The sequence below is a fragment of the Astyanax mexicanus genome, chromosome 2 (assembly GCF_023375975.1).
Source record: "Astyanax mexicanus isolate ESR-SI-001 chromosome 2, AstMex3_surface, whole genome shotgun sequence".
NCBI lineage: Eukaryota > Metazoa > Chordata > Actinopteri > Characiformes > Acestrorhamphidae > Astyanax > Astyanax mexicanus.
This window is the reverse complement of record NC_064409.1, coordinates 16,040,388-16,063,852: the sequence shown is the minus strand read 5'-3', so window position 1 is coordinate 16,063,852 and position 23,465 is coordinate 16,040,388. Positions and strand designations below refer to the sequence as shown.

The 23,465-nt window shown below is 38.4% G+C and overlaps 1 protein-coding gene across 2 annotated transcripts; it reads left to right on the top strand.

Annotated features, from left to right (window-relative positions):
• Positions 1–2,920: 2,920 nt before the first annotated feature.
• Positions 2,921–23,386, top strand: LOC103045460 (stimulated by retinoic acid gene 8 protein). Of its 2 annotated transcripts, XM_022671308.2 has the most exons (9): positions 2,921–3,069; positions 7,231–7,409; positions 7,903–7,978; positions 8,359–8,440; positions 8,607–8,762; positions 10,017–10,284; positions 11,162–11,223; positions 17,272–17,383; positions 23,050–23,386. In XM_022671308.2, the coding sequence occupies exons 2-9, from the start codon at positions 7,233–7,235 to the stop codon at positions 23,119–23,121; spliced, it is 1,005 nt and encodes a 334-aa protein (XP_022527029.1). In that variant the 5' UTR covers positions 2,921–3,069; positions 7,231–7,232; the 3' UTR covers positions 23,122–23,386. The 2 variants fall into 2 exon arrangements, with proteins under 2 accessions (XP_022527029.1, XP_022527031.1); XM_022671310.2 differs by lacking the exon at positions 11,162–11,223.
• The last annotated feature ends 79 nt before the right edge of the window (positions 23,387–23,465 follow it).

Below are 23,465 nucleotides of genomic sequence, written 5' to 3'. Positions count from 1 at the left end.
TAAATTCATTAGGTAATATATTGAGACCACATTTTAAAAATTTAAATCATGAGGGAATATTTTAAGGCCACACGATTATTTATTGATACCATATGGTATTTATTGAGGTAAAAAAATGTTTTTTGAGATCATGGAACAATAACAATTGGATCTGAACACCTATCATGTGCAGTTGACTGTTTTAGCACACATAAACACCCAAAGCGGCCTTAGGAAAAATAATAAAACAGAAAAAAGTGATGTTGGAAGTTCTGCTGCCTTCTGGTGGTGAAAAGATGCCCTCTGCTCTTTGTAGATGTGAACTGAAGAGGGCGCCATGACGACGTTGCTGGGTGAGGGCTTTAGAGTCACTCAATTATGTACCTTCCTGCAGATTGCAGTGTTTAGTAAATCAGTGCCCCTCCATCCCAGAACAGTGCAGATACACACAAATTCAGAAACAATACATTTCAATACAAGGGAATCATTCTGAATGATTTGCATAGGCAACAGCAAAAAAAATCCATTTTTTTTGTTTACATGATGCACAGTATCTAAAATAACTGCTCAGAATAAAAAAGGGCAATCAAATTCTTTGACAGTCAGAATGATACTTTCTGAAACTACAATTTCTACTAGTAAAAATATTATAGATGTACAGAACCAGTCAAAAGTTTGGACAAAACTTCTCATTTTATGTTTTTCTTTACTTTTCTGTTTCATTTATTTTCTACATTGTAGACTAAAATCAAATACATGGAAATATGGATTTACATAGTAAACAAAGAAGTGTTTTGCCTCCTTAGTCCCCTAACCTTAACCAAACTGAGATGGTGTTTTGGGATGAGCTGGAGCGTCACAGCGTGAAAGAAAAGCAGCAACTACTGTTCAGCACCTCTAGGAAATCCGTCAAGATGTTTAGAAAACTGTTCCAGGTGACTACCTCATAAAGAGACTGAGAAAATACCATATAAAACATATTCTGGTTTGTTTAACACTTTTTGTTACAAAATAATTCTGCAAGTGTTCCTGTATTACTTTAATGCCAACATTACAAGTCATAATAGACACGTCATATATTACAATTATATTTCAAAAGGTAAGAAAGAATGAAAATAGATTTGTAGAGATATTTTTATATCTGATATCAAAAAGGAGAATTTATATTAGTTAACAGTCAAAGTATTACATTATATCCAGTAAAATATACCTATATATTAATTATATTAAATATAAACATACAAACTTTTTAAAAGCTGCGTTTTATTGCGTTTAAACATCACACCCCACAGCACAACACAGCTAGTTTAGCATGAGAACAGCCTCGCTCCTGGTCTCAGTAATGAAGGCAGGGGACAGGGCAATAACCTGCCGTGGCTGTTTACAGCGCAGTGACATTTACACAGGTAAAGTAATTGCTTAATCCATAATCTGAAGGGCTGTTTTTGAAGCGCCAACGTGACTGTTTTGCAAACCCTTTAATAAAGCCAGAGCTCTACACAGATTGACAGGCCAATGCGACTCGGGCCGGACATGTCAGAACCCATTCTAATCACACTGAAAGCTTCTGCTCAGAGCTCAGATAAAAGGCAATAACCACTGTGAGCATTTAAAAAGACATACGTCTTCTATTAATGTTCTCATAGGACCATCAAGTACAGTGGTGTAGGCTTTGAATAATATGAGAACTCGTTTTTCATGAATAGCCTAACCTTGAACCCTGAATATCCTGTGGTAGTGTAAATAAAGGACCCATATCTTCCCCTTTTTCTTGTGATTTATTTGTTTTTCCTCCTTGAGGTCCAGTTTTGGCAGTTATATGGGTTATGTTACTGTAGCTTTAATGTACAGTGGGTATGGGATGTATTTAGAACCCTTTATATGTTTTTTTTTTACTTTTTGTTACATTGCAGCCGAAAAGTTAATTTTATTTCTTATTAATGTAAATTTAGCACCCCATCTTGACAGAAAAAAACCAGAAATGTAGATTTATTTTTTTTGCTAATTTGTTAAAAAAAGAAAAACCACAAATATCGCATGGTCATAAGTATTCAGACCCTTTGTTGTGACACTTATATTTAACTCACAGGCTGTCCATTTCTTCTGATCCTCGTTTAGATGGTTCTACTCTTTCATTGGGGTCCAGCTGTGTGTTGGACTTGATTAGGAAAGGCACACACCTGTCTTTATAAGACCTCGCAGCTCACTTTGCATGTCAGAGCAAATGAATCTCATGGCAAAGAAGAAGTTTGGGATGACCAGAACTTATCCTAGACCTGGCAATCCAGCAGTTGTGGGAGAAGAGCCTTGGTGAGAGGTAAAGAAGAACCCAAATATCACTATGGCTGAGATCCAGAAATGCAGTAGGAAGACGGGAGAAAGTTCCACAAAATCACTGCAGCCCCCCACCAGTCAGGCTTTATGGCAGAATGGCCAGACAGAAGCCTCTCCTCAGTGCAAGACATATGAAAGCCTGCATAGAGTTAGCCAAAAAACACATGAAAGACTCCCAGAGTATGAGAAATAAGATTCTCTGGTCTGATGAGATGAAGATTCAAAATTTTGGCGTTAATTCTAAGTGGTATGTGTAGAAAAAAAACATGCACTGCTAATCACCTGACCAAGTACAGAGATTGAGACTGGATCGATGGTTCACCTACCAACAAGACAATGACCCTAAGCACGCAGCTACACAGAATTACTCCGTAATTACATGTGTTCCTTAATTGTTTTGATGTCTTTATTATTAATCTACAATGTTGAAAATTGTAGATACATTAAATAACACAGTAAAGAAAAGCACTGAATGAGACGGTGTGTCCAACCTTTTGAATAGTACTGACTATATAAGTACTAAGTAACTGTGTGCAGCTAAAAAAAAAATTTTTTTTTCCAATCTAGATTCTGAACAGTGAAAGTACAAGCCATGAGACATCTAGTGATTTTGTGTGGCAATCCAAGGAGGCGGTCAGCTTTTTCAGGCGCTATTATTTTAATGAAGAAATTGTATGTTGTTTTGTTAAAGTGTACGATTTTTGCCTGTGTTCAGTAAAAACCGAAGCTGGAGAGAATCTGAAATAAAATTCAAAGGTCAGTTTCATTGGATTAATGCTATCAAATAAAACCTGCCTGCGTAAATAGTTTGATAGTTAACGCTAACGTTTTGAAGCTAGCTAGGTAGTTAGCTACTGTTGTACAGTAGTGTTCTAAAATACATAATAGCTAACTTGCTATCCATATAACTAGCTTTATTAGTTATATAAAGTAAAAACAAAAAATTGATTTGCTAGCTAGTAAGTTATATTTGAGAATATCCAAAAAAATGTCACATTATTTACATATACAGCAACGTAACCTAGCTGGCTAACTAAGCTAACCAAGCTAAGCTAACTAAGCTAAGCTAGCTAACAGTTCCTGTTTTGTGAGCGGCTCTTGCTAATTAAGCCAGTGAGTGTTAACACCACTAAAGTAGCTTAAGGTTTTTATTTTATTTATTATTTTTATCAATAATATTCATAAAATGTATGGGGAACAGTGCGAGTCAAAAGTTTGGACATAACCTGGCTATATAACCTTTTTTTAATTTGAGGTAATTTAACTGTCTAGCTACTGTAGTTAACTAGCTAGGTTAGCTAGCAGTCAATGGTGTAGACTAGTCTGTAGTTTATTAGTAATTTTTATGAAGTAAAAATGATGTTAGTTATCTTGCTAGCTAGTTAACCTATATTGTATTCAAGAAAATGATACAATAAATTTACACATACAGCCAGTTTACAGCAATTTAACCTAGATATGCTAGTTATTGAGCTTACTAAGCTAATGCTAGCTAACAGCTTCTATCGCATGTATGTCTCTAACTTGCTAAGCTAGTTAGCTAACAAGCTACTACTGTGTAAAGTCCTTTCCAAAATTTCCCCTTGGGGACCAATAACATATCTATTTAACTCTATCTCCTTTAAAGTATTAATAGTTATAATATCTGAATAATGCAGAGGTTACAGTAGCAATCAAAAGTTTGGACACACATTCTCAATAATATTTCTTCTTTATGTATTATTTACTTGACTATAGATTAATATTAAAGGTTTAAAAACTCTGAAGGAACACATTCTGTTACATGTGCGACTCTAGCTAGCTAGTGTTACCTAAGCGAGTGTTAACACTACTAAAGTCCTAAAGTAAAGGTTTTATTTTATTAATGATTTTACTAATAATAATCCAAATAATGTATAGCTTACAGTACCATTTATTACATTGCAGATTAATATAAAAGGTTTAAAAACCATCACAAACAAACACCTGATATAAGAACCCAACTTGGGTGGTTTGGGATGAGCTAGAGCATAGAGTGAAGGAAAAGCAGTTAACAAGAGCTCAGCACTAAAATATCTTTAAAACCAATGGAGAAATATTTCAGGTTCTACATTATGAAGAAGACTTAGCCGACAAGTGTGGGCAAAGTTGGCATTGAAGCAAAAGATGCTACCATTGAAGAATCTAAAGTATAAAACATATTTTGGCTTGGATATTTTTTTTCATTTATACTTGCATATGCATTCCTTCAGTTTTGTTGTCTTTAATATTATTCTTCAGTGTAGAAAATAATAGATAGACAGCTTACAGTTCTTGGATATTAGAACATTTTCAATGTAACAATTAACATTCCTAGAATGTTATGTCTGTCAAGCTTTCTAGATGATTTTTGAACATTTTAGGTAACGTTGCTGCAACTTATGGAAGCCCATTTCCGCCACCTGAAGAAAAAAAAAACGTCCTCAACTAAGTCATAATTATGAGATAGAAAAGTCATAATTATGGGATAGTTCTGGTGTATTCCCGACTGCTTTCAAACAAGCTCATGTGACACCACTGCTTAAAAAGCCTTCTCTCAACCCCGCAGTTCTAAATCAAGTCTCTGGCTTCCTCTCCCAGAATGACCTTCTGGACCAGAACCAATCTGGGTTCAAAAAAGGACACTCTACCGAGACGGCTCTGTTGTCTGTGACTGAAGCGTTGAAAACTGCCAGAGCTGCAGGTCAGTCCTCAGTGCTCATTCTGCTGGACCTCTCGGCCGCATTTGACACAGTCAACCATGACTTCCTCCTAACTATACTCTCAAACATGGGGATCGCAGACAATGTGCTGTCATGGTTCAGATCGTACCTCACTGGGCGCTCGTTCAAGGTGTCGTGGCAAGGACAGCTGTCCTCAGCCCGCTCCTTATCCACTGGCGTTCCCCAAGGTTCGGTACTGGGACCCCTTCTCTTCTCCATATACACCACCTCTCTTGGTCAGGTTGTCCGCTCACCAAATTTTCCTACCATTGCTTTGCTGATGACACCCAGCTATACCTGTCGTTCTCACCTGAAGATCACTCAATCTCTGCACGGATATCGCAGTGTCTCTCTGACATATCCTCATGGATGAAGGAGCATCACCTTCAATTAAATCTCTCAAAGACTGAACTTCTGTTTATACCAGCAAAACCATCTTTTCAACACAACTTCTCTATAAGTATCGACTCTCTCTCTCTCTCACCGACAAAGGTTGCTAGGAACCTGGGTGTTCTGGTTGATGACCAACTCTCCTTCACGCACCATGTGGCCTCAGTTGCTCGGTCCTGCCGCTTTGCGCTCTATAACATCCGAAAAATTAGACCGTTCTTGACGCAACAGGCCACCCAACTCCTGGTGCAAGCGGTCGTCATCTCACGCCTCGACTACTGCAATGCCCTGCTAACTGGCCTCCCGGCCTGTGTAGTAAAACCACTGCAGATGATCCAGAACGTAGCAGCACGTCTGGTCTTCAACCAGCCAAAACGGGCACATGACACCCCGCTGCTCATTGAGCTCCATTGGCTACCAGTTGATGCTCGCATCAAATTCAAAGCTCTTACAATCGCCTACAAGGTGATGACAGAACAGGCTCCTTCCTACCTGCACTCGCTCCTGAAGGCTTACGCTACCTCCCGGCCGCTGCACTCCTCCAATGAACGTTGCCTCGCTTTGCCAAACATTCACACAAAGCAATCCAGACTGTTCTCATGCAGAGTTCCCCAATGGTGGAACAAACTACCTTCCACTACCAGATCAGGAGAATCTCTCGCTATCTTTAAGAAACTCCTGAAGACAGAGCTCTTCAAAGAGCACTTACTCTCTTAACACATCTAACACACTAACTACTTCTAACCTCATTTCCTTCTTCCCCTCCTTCACTCCTCTAACCTATTATTCCCCTTTGACCTCCTTTTATCCCTATCCAAAGATGTTTTACCTTTAAACTTATTTTACATTGTACTTGACTATTGTAAGTCGCTTTGGACAAAAGCGTCTGCCAAATGTAATGTAATGTAATGTAATGTAATGTAATGTAGTAAGTCATAATTATGAGATAGTAAGTCATAATTATGAGATAGTAAGTCATAATTATGAGATACTAAGTCATAATTATGAGATAGTAAGTCATAATTATGAGATACTAAGTCATAATTATGAGATAGTAAGTCATAATTATGAGATAAAAAAGTCATAATTATGAGATAGTAAGTCATATTTATGAGATAAAAAGTCATAATTATGAGATACTAAGTCATAATTATGAGATAGAAAGTCATAATTATGAGATAGAAAGTCATAATTATGAGATGACTTTGTATCTCATTAATATGACTTAGTATCTCATAATTATGACTTAGTTGAGGACGTTTTTTTTTCTTCAGGTGGCGGAAATGGGCTTCCATAGCAACTTCACTTGTGTCAGAGTTTTAATTTATTATTATTTATTATTTCAAGAATGCTACATATAATGTTTCCATAATGTTAGTATTCATCTAGATAGGAATGTTATATGAGAAATGTCCTACTTATTTTGTGATGTAAACCTATATTATGTCACACTTTTCAGAACAGGCTAATCTTTCTGGAACCTTTTCAACCTGTTGCTAAACATTGTTATAACATTCTCTGTTAGTTAGGATCCAGCTCGATGACAAGTTTATTGGAAGGTTTCAAGTAAACAGATGATGGGATCATCAAAAGGAAAACAGGCTCCACTATGGGGACATGTTTGTTAAATTACATTTCTTAGATCTGTTATTTAGGATAATTGCATATCTCATATTTAGATTCATATCTAGCTGTTTCGATAGTAACTTTAGAACTGATTAAATATGAGAATGAACACCACAGTTCTCCTGTTCATTACGAGCACTCTAACCTCCTGAATGGTCATTAAACTCTGGGGCTTTTGCAGGTATGTCTTACACAGGTGTTGTCCACTCCGTCAGGCAGAAAAAGAAGAGGAACGCGCATTCTGGACATCAGCTGATGCATGGAATAGGCCTGCATGCATGGCAGCAAGCCAATTTAGCAGAGCTCTTTGAGTCCCTTAAAAATGTAGTATGTCCTTCGACCCAGAAAACCCCCGCCAAGGTAAGAGGACAGTGAACTTCCTAATGTTTAGGTGTATTATTATTGTCAAGTGATTATATAAAAAACATTGATGGGTTTAACTTTTAGTTAAGACTTTCAGTAAAACACATAGCCCTAAAGTAGGCTTAAGAGAAAGTGCACAAATATATTGCCGCTGCCACAACAGATGTAGAAAGACTACAGATAAATTGTAAGTTAGACCTTGGAAATACAGTACAAATATTGTATCATAGTCTTTAAAGACATTTCTCACAATATTTATTGCAAAGTTTTGATATGCAGAAAAAATGCATAAGCTGTGGCAGATTTGTAATGTACTGGCACAGTTGGGTCAGGGTTCTTTAAGCACTGATGGTATCCTCAATATTATTTAAAAAGCATATTTTCTATACAATAAGAAAATGTATCACAATACAATAAAATATTGTAATATTGCCCCCCTCTAGCGTGAGTTAATGGGTAAAATATTTGTTATTGCAAATGTTTATTGCAGTGGAAGATCCTGGATCATGCCAAAGGATTTCTGCTTGAGAAAGAAGCGTATCTTAGTAAACTTCTTGAACTGAAAGGTAAAGTAATAAACACACTCTGAAACTGTAAATCTCAGCTCACATGTGTGACTCAATCATTTTAGTTTTTTTCCTTTCCTTTATAGTCTTTTAATTTTTTTTTTATTGTTTTATTGTCATTGCTTTTTTATATTTTACGGTTTTGTGTGTTAAGTTTTATTTATTTATTCACTCATTCATTTATTTATTGTTGATTTTGACTCCTATTCTAAAACTTTTTTTTTTTACTATGTTTTATATTTTATTTTATATCAGTCCATTCATCCATACATGTAAATGATGGTCGGCCTCAATTTAATTAGAGTTTGATTGAATATCTTTGAGGTTTGACTGAATCATAGATATTCATTTCTGTAATAGTAAATTATTTATTTTTGCAGAAATCTTCCTGCAGGATGATGAAGGACCTAAGAGTTTGGAGGAGGTGCGGGAAAAGTATAGGAGACTGTATTCCAAAAGCTTGTAAGTACCTGAAAAAGCAGCAGATGGCAGCAGATACTTGCTTATGGTTTGTTATTGTTGAGGGTTTGATATATTTTCTTAGTATTAGACCTATAGACATTTTAATATTGTTTATGCTTTCTTATTAGTTATTTCCTGATCAGATATTGTATTTGCAATTGGTCAGTGTGTGCACCAGAAAACGCATCCATACAGCTCATGTGCCTGATGTGGATAAGGGACCAGGCAGCAGTGAGGAAGACTTTGCTGATGAGGGAATGGATGCAGCACTGCAGCCCCAGGGTTCGGGACTGTCTGTTTCAAGCATCCAGGAGTTTGAGGGGTGAGTGAATCAAAAAGAGGAACTTTGTAAAGGATTAGGGCCCAATTGACACCTAGTGTGTATTCATTGCCTTTTTAAATATCAAGAGTATTTAGAAAAGTGTTTATCCTTTTGTTGGAGTATCTGTCTCTACTGTCCAGGATAGACTTTCTGCTAGATTTTGTCTAAAAGCACTGCTGTGAGGATTTGATTACATTTAGTGACAAGAGCATTAATGAGGTCAGGATGTTAGATGATCACCACAACATCTCCAACTCATCCAAAAGTATTGGATGGAGCAGCATCAGTTTCTCTGATTCACAGATCAATACTTTGCGGCTTTACACCACAGGTTCTAGACAAACTGTGTGTTCAGATGTCACATCAATAACTTAAATACAGTTTGTTTATATGCAGCTTCATATCAATCAGATTCTATGGCTCACTCATACAGTGAGTATAAAATCAGTTATATAGTTGGAAGACATTAGAGCTGTGTATTGGAAGACTTGTGATATGATACAAATCATGATACAGGGGTAAAAATTCAATATATTGTGATATATCGCGATACTGTCAGCAAGGCGATATATTGAGATACTGTCAGCAAGGTGATATATTGCCACACTGTCAGCAAGGCGACATATGGTGATACTGTCAGCAAAGCGATATATTGCAATTCTGTCTACAAGGCAATATATTGCGATACTGTCAGCAAGGCGATATGTTGCAAAACTGTCAACAAGGGGATATATTGCAATACTCTCCACTAGGCAATATATTGTGATTCTGTCAGCAAGGTGATATATTGCAAAACTGTCAACAAGGGGATATACTGCAATACTCTCCACAAGGCAATATAATGCGATACTGTCAGCAGAGCGATATATTAAGATACTGTTAGCAAAGTGATATTGCGATACTCTCAACAAGGCGATATATTGCGATTGTTTAAGATCATGTTTTAGATGATGTTTCTAAAATGTAAGTAATAGAAAGGTTGACATTTCCTGCCTTTAGAACAGTTCTATGATCTGTTTAATTATAGACAAACAGCTTGTGCTTGTTTGCCTGGTTAGCGCTGCTAGGGTACATGTATGTGGCGGAGAAGTTCATGGAGAGCTTCGGTTACAGTGCAATAATGTCTAAAAATAATGTCACTCCTAAAACGCCTCTCAGCCAATCACATTGCAGGGTCGGAACTAACTGTGGTACAATAAGTATTAACATAGAAGTATTTGTAAATCAACTAAGATAAAATTTTTTTTTTGGCAGATATCTCTTTTTCTACAGGCAGACTCTGGACCACTTACTGTGCACCGGAGTCCTCGCCCCAGACCAGCCAGTACTGCCAGTGGTGTCAGAGGCCATCTCAGGCCTGTGGAAGAGCATGCCTCCAGAGCAAAGGGCTGAGGTCCAGCAGTGCACGCTGACGGAAAGCTGCATCACTTGGCTTGGCCCTGCTGATGACACCCCCTGCAGCTCTCTGAACTCATCCCAGCTCACCAGCTTAAACACATCTGGAACTTCTGCCCTGGAGGAGGTGAGGAGTTGTGCTGGAAAATGCAGTGTATATTGAGAGTCATTTGTCATTTTCCTACAGTTTCCAATTTTCCGCTACAATTACTCCCCCTTCTAACAGCCATTGACAGCTCTTCTTTACCTCAGCCTATATTCTCTTTTAGTCCCCCCAGCTCAGACCCCCTTCAGTGCCTTTAACTTTGTTAATCTGTGAATAGCAGAGCCTGTTACATAAACAGGATCCTTTCTCCAGGGTCCCATCCAATATGAAAGCTGTTTATCACTGTCTCGAGGACCTGGAGGCGAGATTTCTTTATCAGACAACAGCACAAAGGTGTGTTGCACAGGAGGGTGTGATTTCCAAGCAATCTCTGCGACATGGGCTTCTCTTAGGACAGATGCCATCACTTAATCCTTTTTTCCAGCCTGAGAAGAGACTGAGAGGTTTCTGTGGGGCAGTGCCAGTCTCTTATGGCCGCAGGGAGGCCAGTCGAATTTTTGTGTGTTTGCTGGTTGGGGGGACTGCTGAGGCTGAAGTGGGCACAGATGAGGCTTTGAAAATGAGGTGGTGTGGTCTTATCGCTGCCCACTCCTGACGCGTCATTGCTGTCACGCTCCAACAGCATCACCGGAATAAATAGTGCACTTCTCAAAACACAATAAATGCTTTTAGTGTTGCATCCACCATAGACATCCTCCATAGCCTTGGTGTAGCTTATAGTTTCTGAGTTCCAAAACATTTTACACACTAGTTCATTGCTCATTGAGTAGAATACAAAAAATGAGAAACATTATGTAAAACCTGGTCTTAATCTATAGCACTGTGATTGATTATTCAGTCTTTTGCTAAGAACCACAGGATTTGAAACATGTCTCTTCTGTTCTTGTTTTTCTGGTAGGACCTAATCCAGGATGCCTATGATGTGGTACAGAGAGACATGGATGCCACTACTGTGAACAGGTACACTACCATTCAAAAGTTTGGGGTCACTCAAACAATTTTGTGTTTTCCATGAAAAGTCACACTTATTCACCACCATACGTTGTGAAATGAATAGAAAATAGAGTCAAGACATTGACAAGGTTAGAAATAATGATTTGTATTTGAAATAACATTGTTTTTACATCAAACTTTGCTTTCATCAAAGAATCCTTCATTTGCAGCAATTACAGCATTGCACACCTTTGGCATTCTAGCTGTTAATTTGTTGAGGTAAGCTGGAGAAATTGCACCCCACGCTTCTATAGAAGCAGCTCCCACAAGTTGGATTGGTTGGATGGGCACTTCTGGCGTACCATACGGTCAAGCTGCTCCCACAACAGCTCAATGGGGTTCAGATCTGGTGACTGCGCTGGCCACTCCATTACCAATAGAATACCAGCTGCCTGCTTCTGCTGTAAATAGTTCTTGCACAATTTGGAGGTGTGTTTAGGGTCATTGTCCTGTTGTACGATCAGGCGCTGTCCACTGGGTATGGCATGGCGTTGCAAAATGGAGTGATAGCCTTCCTTATTCAGAATCCCTTTTACCCTGTACAGATCTCCCACCTTACCAGCACCAAAGCAACCCCAGACCATCACATTACCTCCACCATGCTTAACAGATGGCGTCAGGCATTCTTCCAGCATCTTTTCATTTGTTCTGCATCTCACAAACGTTCTTCTTTGTGATCCAAACACCTCAAACTTGGATTCATCCGTCCACAACACTTTTTTCCAGTCTTCCTCTGTCCAATGTCTGTGTTCTTTTGCCCATCTTAATCTTTTTCTTTTATTAGCCAGTCTCAGATATGGCTTTTTCTTTGCCACTCTGCCCTGAAGCCCAAAATCCCGCAGCCGCCTCTTCACTGTAGATGTTGACACTGGTGTTTTGCGGGTACTATTTAATGAAGATGCCAGTTGGGGACCTGTGAGGCGTCTGTTTCTCAAACTAGAGACTCTAATTTACTTATCTTCTTGCTTAGTTGTGCAACGCGGCCTCCCACTTCTTTTTCTACTCTGGTTAGAGCCTGTTTGTGCTGTCCTCTGAAGGGAGTAGTACACACCGTTGTAGGAAATCTTCAATTTCTTAGCAATTTCTCGCATGGAATAGCCTTCATTTCTAAGAACAAGAATAGACTGTCGCGTTTCAGATGAAAGTTCTCCTTTTCTGGCCATTTTGAGCGTTTAATTGACCCCACAAATGTGATGCTCCAGAAACTCAATCTGCTCAAAGGAAGGTCAGTTTTGTAGCTTCTGTAATGAGCTAGACTGTTTTCAGGTGTGTGAACATGATTGCACAAGGGTTTTCTAATCATCAATTAGCCTTCTGAGCCAATGAGCAAACACATTGTACCATTAGAACACTGGAGTGATAGTTGCTGGAAATGGGCCTCTATACACCTATGTAGATATTGCACCAAAACCAGACATTTGCAGCTAGAACAGTCATTTACCACATTAGCAATGTACAGAGTGTATTTGTTTAAAGTTAGGACTAGTTTAAAGTTATCTTCATTGAAAAGTACAGTGCTTTTCCTTCAAAAATAAGGACGTTTCAATGTGACCCCAAACTTTTGAACGGTAGTGTACCTTTTCTTATCATCCATACACAACAAGTACAAGGGGTGGTTTTTGCTTAAAGCTAAAACCAGAGAAGGACAAAATGATTAAATTGGATGTGATTCATCTAATCTAACGTTAGTTTCTTAATTGGCATTTGCCAGCTTCTATTTCTCGTTCCTCACTTTCTCGAACAGCTTGATCAGCAGTCAGTTTGCACTGTTGTCTTGTATTTTAGATTGATCAGCAGCTTGTAGTATGCGCCTAGGATTGTAAAAGTTGGTTGCTCTATCTACCCTGTTTACAGTTTTGTAAAAAAAAAAACATGGGACGTTAGTATAGGAATTAGAGGAGTAAAAAATGTGACAAATTAATTTCAGGATTAATTTAACATTTTTACCTTGATTTCGATAAATGGATGATTGGATGAATAAACAACAGTCACATTTTGTTTCAACTGTGCCAAGCGTTTTCTCCTCCATGTTGCTTCCAAGCTTAGAGGGAAATTTTAGCTATTAGGGCACTTGGTGTTTCAGTGTTTTGTAGCTTATATAATGCAGTTAATGCAATAATAACTATACTGGTTTCACTGCACACAGATTTTAATGTCTGGAAAGTGTACCAAAAAGTTTTTATCTCATACCACATGCTATTTTTACTGTCCTGGGGACGGTGAGACCATGTTAGTCTGGAGCCCTGGGTCCTATTGTTTTTGTGTACACTGTATCTTTTATATGCATATTATTAATTCAAAGGGTTTGTGTATAATTGATGCACCAAATGGACACAGGATACATGAGACAGCCATAATGCATGACACAAACGTTGTCTCTAGCCTAAAAGGTGGTTCCTAACTGTTTACTTACATGGTGTAATTTCACCTAAACACATTCATCTATAAAATCTCAGTGGATGTGCCTTTAAATTCCTTCTTGTGCCACCTGAACTGAGAGAGAAAACTGCAAGCAGTGCAGTTTTATCCACTGTAACGGATACAGCCCAATTCCCCAGCGGCCCCCAAGTACCCACTAACCAATCACATCTGAAAATCTAAAAATATTGTGCTTTACAGTGAAATAACAGCCTTCATGTCTTCTTATTAAAAGGCTTTAATGTGTATCTGATTGCAGTTATGTACTCTCTGGGGGACCATTCTGTTTCCTTGACTGTGTTTCTACTTATCCATTAAAATGCTGATCAGATCAGCAGTGCTGAAAATCCCAAAACAGAGATAACAGAACCAGCAGGACCAGTTTAACTAAGCCTGGTTTAGATAAAAGCCCCGGTAGTCCTGTGTGAGGGGGTTGAAGATGCGGTTTAGACCCAGACGAAGGAGGCACTTAGGAGGGTGCAGTGGTTTGAGAGGAGAAACTGTTGCTAGAGAAGCGTCTCTGGGGAGGACGGAGAGAGAGAGAAAGAGAGAGAGAGGGATGACAGAGGCAGGTAGATGAGTGGATCTGGAGGGAGAGAACAGTCTCCTCACGTAGCACTCTAATCCAGGATGTCTGCTGCGTCCCGATTGAAGCAATCAATCACAGTCAGGGGGGTGCTCCCTCTAGGACAGGCACAAAGCTCACACATACACACACACACACACACAAGGTGAAACACACATACACAATAATACACAACAATGAACTGTAACACCCATAAACGTGCATAGATGTTCAACTCACCAATTCAGCTGTGATATTCTGCCTCCAGCTTTGTTTAAATGAGTGACTGAGAATCCTTTTGTTCAGCCTAATAAATAAATCTATTTAGGGGGTGGGGGCTGGCGCTTTTTATCGGTTCAATATTTTTTCACTCATTTTCAGTCATCGCCATTCACCATCAGTCATCATCAGTAACCGTTTGTCATCTTAAGGCAGGTTATTGCCAGCTGATGATGATCTTTGATTGGTTAATGATGACACTGTTAGCTGTTGTCAGTGATGGACAGAAAAGTAGTACATATTGTCACTGTCAAACAAAACATTGTGTGACATGCAATTTAAAAAAAAAAACAAATATATGCAGGAGGAGAAACCTTTAAAGCATTTCTATCGGTGTGACAATAATGATATTTTACTGTGTAATAAATATAATTTGCTACAGACAAAAAAGGCAGGGTGGCTTGATGCTTAGCCCGCTCGCCTTCCAGCTCTGGGGTCCCAGGTTCAAGTCCCAATGTGGGTGAAGTGTCCATTTTCTTGCTCATGTTCTCCCAGTTTCCTCTGTGGACCCACAGTCCAAAAACACGGCGAACAGGAGAATTGAATACTTTAAATTGCCCTGGTGTGTGAATGTGTGTATGTCTGTATGCTTAGATATGGATTGGCACTGGATTGTTCAATGCCTGATGTAGTCCTCCAGATGGACAGTTGTTTCTGGTTGGGATTAGACTGCTTGTGAATGTCTGGCTCTTCTCAATGTGTGTGTTGGTTAAGCCTAAAGAATTGTGTAGAATAGTGATTGTAAAGCCTCCTTGGGTTTTGTAGTTTGTAGAACAAAGTGTAATTTGGTCATCATTGTCATTAAATTGTTTGATTTGATTGTGCAATTCCAGGTTGTATACAGCTTTTTATGAAACATGTGGTTTCCACATAGTAGCTGCACATGGAGTACCACAACAACTACTTTCTAAATCATGCTAAAATTGTGCTAACAAACATAATAGCAATCACCTGACACACCATAGTTATCATCTAGCAACGAGCAAGCACCTAGACAAGCAACCAAATTCCCCTTGGACACATTACAACCACCTAGGATGCAGTAAAAATCGGCACAACAGCACTCCAAACAACCACTTAACTACACTGGAGTGCCAGTTTTACAACCATTAGTTACAACCAAAATCATAGCAACTAACTAACATCACTATATGGCCCACCTAGGAACATCATTGCAATCGCCTTGGATAGCATAGTAATTGCCTAGCAACCTCCACATTTAGCATCTACTTAGAAACTCCACAACAAGCCACTAGTAACATCTTAACACTTATTTAGCACCTATTTAGTAACCATTAGAAACACAACAGTAGCACCTGTTGTGTCCAAGACTATAGTGACCACATAGGAGCAACGTCATAGCAACCACCTGGGATACCAATCTAACAACAATCTAGCAAACTGCCTGTAGATAAAAAACATTTAAGTTGTGTTTCTGAGAAAATAAATATTTTTTAATAAGCTGCTGTTGAGAATAATGCGTCCCAAAAATGTAAAATATCTACGTAAAGTAACTTTGAATGTATTCGTCACAATAAGATTACTGTGTTAAAATCTTTATTCAATGTATTCATTTTGTTTTAAAAACAATTGTAGTTGTATTAATAAATCACTAATGTGTCTGTTTAATGCAGTACATTGATATAATGCAGATACTTTGTCCGTATGTTGCAGCCCTGTTCTAACCATTTTGCATGTTCATAGACATCAACTGTTCTTATGCTTCCATCAGTTTCCCCCCCATCATTTAACACAGGCTTGAGAAAAGACACAAATAATACATTTATAAATAGTTTTAGATGTATACACTGATGTGTATATGGGATGTTTTTTTAAATATGAATAGAGGATGAAATGCAAATCTGCACATAAACTGTTGGTTCACATCACATATTGTAATTCATCCCATTATGCACCAAAAATAGCATGGAAATGTTGATGTGCATCAGATGTGCAGCTTTAGAAAGAATGTAGCATATGCATTGTGTACTGCTGGAGTTCTGTGGCGTGGTGAGCAATGTCTTGTTTGCTTTATAATCACACATACAGCGAATGAAACATGTCGTGTGAAACATGTTAATTAGTCTAAAGCACCATTTTTCTCTTTTGTTATGAGGAGCCTGACAGTACATTAACACAGCCTCGCTCATGCTGCTTCTGAAAGTGCTACTTAAACACGTGTGCTGATTTATTAGACAGGATCTTCCTGTCCTTGTATGTTACAATTACTGTTGCTGGATTAAGCATGAAAATTGGTTAGGATCAGTACACATGCTGATAAAGTGCAGTTCTTTGACTCGCAATAATAATAGAACTGTAAAACTATAGTGGAAGTATACTGTGACATGCCAAAAGCTGCAGAAAAGATGCAGAAGATCATGACAAATACAACCCACTGCACTGTCCACCATGAGAGGTAATGCCTCCTATGAAATATTCCCAGGACACTCATCACACTAAAGATTGGGGAATGTTAAATGCACACACAACTTCGAAAGTGGAATGTCGTATCCATATGGCATCCACTGTCAGGTCTCACCTGAACTTCTTCTTTCCATGAGCATGCTGCCTGGTGTTCAACCTTACTCACAAGATAACAGGACAGTCATTGATTGGTCTATTTAGGTTTGATACCATTTTTTAAATGGTGAGAAACTGAAAACAAAGCGTGGGGTTTCTTATGACAGTCTGGAGTGTTCTCATTAAACACGCTGATTAGAGTAACATTTCCCTCTGCTGTTCTCCTCCTTCAGTCCCACACTGCTGCCTCCACGGAGTGGCGACTGCGAGAGGCTGAGAGAGACCTACAAGGACATTACAAGCTTCATTAGAAGCCACATGTCTGAGGAACAGGAGCTCACCCAGGTAGGGAATTTTCCATTTCAGTGTGGTCGGGTGGTGATGCGACTGTGCTCAGAGAAGACAAGCTCTGATCAGCGCAGTGCTGGTGTCGGTTAATGAAGGTGGTTCCAATTAGAAGGAAAAAAGATGAGGTCCGCTGATGAGACTTCAAAGAAAACACCATTTACAGTTCTGTCCACACTTCACACTGAAATCCACATGATTATTTTCAGGATGAATTATAAATGTTCTATTCTTTTCTATTCAGGTTAAAAGTGCAGCTTTTGTTTGGGTGAGCACGTATCGGTGCAAAGTAACAAAACTTTAAGACCAGATAAACAAAAAATTAAGAGTATAAAGAAACTCTATAGCCTTTCCTACGCAGGCAGTAACTGTTTGGAGCTGCGACCTACTGGCTTCTTCTGCTTTGATGTCAGCCTTTGAAGTCATACGGCATAAACCAGCATCGAGACCAGAGAGGTGTCTCTGAAAGAAAACAAGAGCGATCTCACTCACCACCCCCCTCCAGAGCGCACAGACAATTTACTGCTCATACAAGATTTCCACAGCACAATTATAAACAAAATAGAGCAGCGAAAATCAGCAAAACCCCTCCAAACAAACAAAAGGATAAAACATGCTGCAGCTACTTCAGACTTTGAAGGATGAGCCGGGATGTCAGGAAGTTGCTTGACATAATTATTGCAGATACAACAGATACAAACATTTACGACACTTCAAGACGCTTCTGATTACAATCAGTTTAGAGCTCCAACGCTGAAGATCACCTCAAGTGCTGATATTCAAAATTCACTAAATAGTACAGTCACAGTGCTACACATGTTAAAAAAGATACAAAATACATTTGCTGTTTATTCTTGTAACCTGTAATCAAAGTTGCAGCCCTTTTCTGTTCACAAGAGAAACAATACAACATAAAATGCATTCATTTAATTAATGTTATTACAGTTTAATTGGGGATATACATTTAGAGGTAAAAAATGAAGGAGTACATTTAAGGCTGATTTACTCCAACCCGAGTTTAAGATAAATCATTTTCAGGTGTGGTTTAACCTGGTGATTTACTCAGATTATTATAGTTATCAACAGTGCTTTTACCCTCAAAAAACATTTGCAGTTAAAAAAAAAACCTTTTTCAGATTAAAGCAGAAGAAAACTCAAAGTTTCTTCTTCAGACTTTTCTTACATTCAAGTTTGAAAAAAACACAAAACTAAAGTATATCTGAAGTGGTCTTATAATAAAAAAATAAAAAAATAAAATGTTAAATCATAACAATGATCATGTTTATAAGACAAAGACAATACATTGATTGCAAATAAAAAGGTTAAAGTTGATTAAGAAGTACACTATACTGGCAAAAGTTTTGCTTGTGTTTTATTTACTTTTGCATGCATATGAACCTGAGTGAAATCCCATTCTTAATCAATATGGGTTTTAATTTGATGTTGGGTCATACATTATTGCGTAGGGTCACCATGAAGAGCTCTCTAAAACAGTCATCCTCTAGTTTGTTTCTATGGTCAGGATCAGTTGATGAGTTTGTTTATTTGGAGCATTTTCTCCCTCTGTTTGGTTTGGTTTCACACAGGCCCAACCCTAACGCACCAAAATGCGCATCAATAAACTACACAAGCACATTGTCTCCTCTGATTGGTCAGAGCCATGACTGTGTATAGCTGGACAGAGCGTCGTCTCTCAAAAGTGAAGCCACCACAGGTCGGGCGCCCCCTGCTGTTTGGTTTCAGAAAGCTGTATAACCCCACCCATTCCCATAGGTTTCAATGGCAAAACAGACAAATTTCAATCACGTTTTTTTCTAATATACTGTAATTTTACCTCCATTATTTAAATGCAACAGCTAGTGTAACCTCTGCTTATATTGTCAAATTTTTATATCCCCACAGAATTTGTTTTTTTTAAAAGGGCTGGTTATGGGCGGGACCAATAACAGACCATCAGCTCCACTCCGCTCTGCAGCCTGTGACCTCGAGGCAGCCCTCAGGGGCGGGGTTATTTAAATGAGTAGGCTGTCTCTCCACAGTCTTTCTCTCTCCTCTGGGGCCTCATGTACTAAGACTTGCGTGGACTTCCTACTAAAATGTTCCGTACGCTCAGATCTGAAAAGTTCCGTACGCACAAAAAAATCCGGATTTATCAAACCGTGCGTAGGCAGAATTCCACGTACTTTCTCTTAGTACATCACAATCAACTTGAAATCAAGCGCAAATGCACGAAAGCAGCACACTTGCCACGACTCCTCCCTCAATTACGCAGAGTATAATGTTATATTATTATTATTATTATTATTATTAATAATAATATTATTATTATTATTATTATTAATAATAATAATAATAATAATATTATATACGCATAGCGTATAATTACCCATGTTTTAAGTTTTATTATTCTAAGATAAATGCTTTCATTTAAATGCTTTAAATGAGTTGCCTACCAAAAAGACACACGTCACGCACTCAGCTTGTTTTCTTATGCTCTTGGAAATCTAAAACTGCTTATAAGCCAGTCATCATCATGGGCCAAAAAAACATAATGGTCACGGAAAATGCGCGCTCAATGAATTCGGCCATTAGCAGTATTTTCCAGTAATGCCAACGCTGCATCTCCAACAACTCCAGCGCAAACCTGATCTAGGCTAAGTGGAAACACGTTAAACGATTATTTCTGTAAGACAATGAAACTGTCTGATTAATTTACTTTATTTTACCAAATAATGCTTACTTCAATGTGTGCATAAAGGATATCTTAATAGTTGTAATTTCAATGCATCGCCTCTAAGTGTCGCCAAATGACAAAAACACAATACATACGCACAAAAAAAAGGCGTACGCCCAAAACAAAACTTCCGTGGGGGAACGCACTTTCACACGTTCAAGTCAAATTTAGTACATCAGACCGTGAGCGTGAAATATGGCGTACGCAATGTTTTTGTGCGTACGCACCTTTAGTACATGAGGCCCCTGGTCTCTACTGCGCAGACTCGGGTTTCAGGATCGGCAACATGGTGGAAGATATTGGCTTCATTTTTATTAAATGAACGGGAACGGCGACACGGCGTCCATCTTTTTTACAATCCTTGGTCAGAGTTGTCTGGCACGGAAGCAAGAAAGTAATTATTGTGAGAAGATTTTGTGTTCCAGTGTGTATATTTGTGCAGTGTGAAGCTGCTTTAACACTGAATGCTAAAAAATTGCCACTGAGCTTTTTAAACGGTGTTTTCAATGCGCAGATGTTTTAAACCGAGTGTCACGGCTGCGAGCAGTGAACACTGCACATCCCGCGTGCTTAGTGTGTAAACAGCACGAAGCAGCAGAGGCAGCATTTGCTCATAGCTGTATATTGTCTGGCTCAATAATTATAAAAAAAAAAAAAAAAAAAAAAAGTGTATTTGATAGCTGGGTGGGTTTGAGACCAGATCACGTTTTCACCACAAGCAAACTGCTCCAGAAAAAAAAAATCCATATTGTGCAGGGAGGGGCAGATTATCACGGAAGTTGAGGACAAATTTGGTGGTGTAATTAATTGCGCAAAAAAAATAAAAACGTGTTACTGATTCCAAATTAATCAACTGCTTTAACACTGACAGCCCTAGTTTAAATATGGTTAAAATCATAAAAAGAAAGTTTGTATCAGCACAGATGGTGCAGCCCTCCAGCCTACGTACTGTATGCAGACTCGTTTATTTGCAGAACTTGTTGCTGCTGCTGGCGTGAGTTGTGCGTTGAGAGCGAGTATGATATGCAGCAGTGGCTGACATTAATGTACTGTAAGTAAACAGAGCGGGAGAGCGGCTGCTGAAGGTACAGCGCTGTCTGTGTAATGTATAATCATTACTGGCTCTCTGAAAGATGAATAGCATGTGTCTCGGGGCAGTTTGTTTTTGCACTATTAATATTACTCGGTGCTATTGATGCAGGGGAGAGGTTATGGAGCATCGCGGAGCAGAAAATATTTAATCATATTTAATCATGGCATGTTCAATAAGAAAGGAGAAGTACTTATGGTTTCCTCTGTGGACTGAGAAACTAATGAAAATTCCAGCATGGTTACGAATCACAGAGCGGGGTGGAGAAAATGACTGTGAGGAGCTCTGATTGTATGGAAGTCAGATTTATACCCTGCAATACGTTCAGCTCGGCTCATTAACAGCAGCCAGCGCAGATCTCATTACTAAAAAGAGCAAAACACTTGTTTATTATTTAATGATGTGCTGGACAGAGCAGCGACGTTTCTGTTTTGCTGCATGTTACATTAATAGAACAACAAGTTCTGCTCAAAAACAAGAAGCAACACTTTAACCCATGATGAGAAACAATCTTTTTTTTTTTTTTATCATTTTTCATTTTGCAAATTCTACCTTTTCTGAAACTGTTAAACGTTTCTCCCCAATCTGATTGTATAATCGAATATACTTATTTTACAATAATAGAAAATTAGAGATTGTGAAGGGCAGCAATGACAAACTATTTAATCATATTTAATCATGGCACATTTAGTAAAGTAAAGATTCATTTTTTAAACTTACGCTGATCTTTCTGGGCCTGGCCCTGCTAACACTAATATTTTGACCACCCAAGTGGACATTTTTTGAACATCTAAACTGGTATAGCACCCCAACAAACTTTGCAAAGCTGCAAAAGTTAAAAGTTTGGACACATCTTTTAATTATTTTCTAAATGTTTTTATTTTTTTACTACATTGTAAATTGTAAAAGTCATCCAGACTATGAAGTTATCATTTAGCAACTTAAAAGTGTTAAATAAACCAAAATACTCTTTCGCTTTTATCTGCTCTTAAGTTCTTATCTGGGGAAGAGGTGAGCTCTTATCTGGGGTGCTGTTAACTTGTGTTTTCTGCGCTCTCTCTCTCTCTCTCTCCACATCACTACAAAGGCTGATGTCCACAGCACAAGAAATCTGTGAGCTGATGTATCAGAACCGAGTCGCTGCGCTTTCCTACGAGAACGCTGTGATGCAGAGTCTGACTTCACATGTATCAGAGGAGGCATGTGCTTGTCTTCACCCTCCTGGTGTTGGGGCATCACTAGTGACAGGGGGAGTCCTAATGAGTGGGTTGGATAATTGGCTGTGTAATTGGGAAGAAAATGGAGAAAAATTTGATAGGGAAAAAAAAAAAAAAAAAAGGAGGATAGTAACTGTGGGGGATGTGGTCCAGATGAAGTGAAAGCCATTCCAGGTGATTCTACCTCATAAAGCTGACTGAGAAAATGCAGTCATCCAAGCAAAATGTCCTACTTTGAATAATCTAAAATAATAATAATAAAAAAAACATTTATAATTCCTTATTCCAAAAACACTGTATTAAATATGTCCAAATTTTGAGTGGCACTGTATACTGTGTGATGCTTCTAATCTGATAAAATATATTACTTACATGATTGCACATCCTTTGAGGGAATTAATCTACTGTTACCCAAGACTTTTTAAGTTTTAAGGTTTTGTATTTGCCCTGGTCACAATTTGCCACTTCCAAGTTCAGAACTCTTATTATTCTACAATGCCAAGATTGCAACAGTTCTCCATTCAAGGTCACCGGGGTTATAAAGCACAGTTTTATCTCATCGTAATATACATTCTATCTTTCTGTTACGTACTGTATCTTTAATACCTAATTTACTGCATTACAGGACATGTGCTTAACTGATGACTATGAAGAGCTCTTCCTGAGGTGTTCTGAAAGCTTTGATGAGGATATTTAATCTCTTCACTGGCCTCTGCAGCTGTCGCTTTTCATCCTGTTACAAGTTTTTGTTTTTGAGGTACAGTTCAGTGAGTTGTAGATAAAATGTGTTGCTCTTTTAAACTCATTAAAGGTGTTCAGGTATGTTTTCAGTTTTTTTTTTTTTTAATGGTGTTCCTGAAAACCGCTTCTCTATCGCGACCTTCGCTTGTGTTCTCTTGCTAGTCAGGTGTTTTAACTAAATAAAAAATGAATAAATAAAGCCAGACTAAAGTGAGCAGTCATGCATTGTCGGTGTTGTCTGTTCTTGTCACCTTTGCTGTGGGTTCTCAGCGTGGCGCCTCGTTAATCAGTATTTACACT

What these genes read in the sequence shown, in the direction of transcription:
- LOC103045460 (XM_022671308.2), top strand. Translation starts at nt 7,233, where the DNA reads ATGTCTTACACAGGTGTTGTCCACTCCGTCAGGCAGAAAAAGAAGAGG. An exon ending in AGCATCCAGGAGTTTGAGGG is followed by an intron (nt 8,763 to 10,016) that starts GTGAGTGAATCA and finishes TTTTTTTGGCAG; the next exon opens with ATATCTCTTTTTCTACAGGC. An exon ending in GATGCCACTACTGTGAACAG is followed by an intron (nt 11,224 to 17,271) that starts GTACACTACCAT and finishes CTCCTCCTTCAG; the next exon opens with TCCCACACTGCTGCCTCCAC.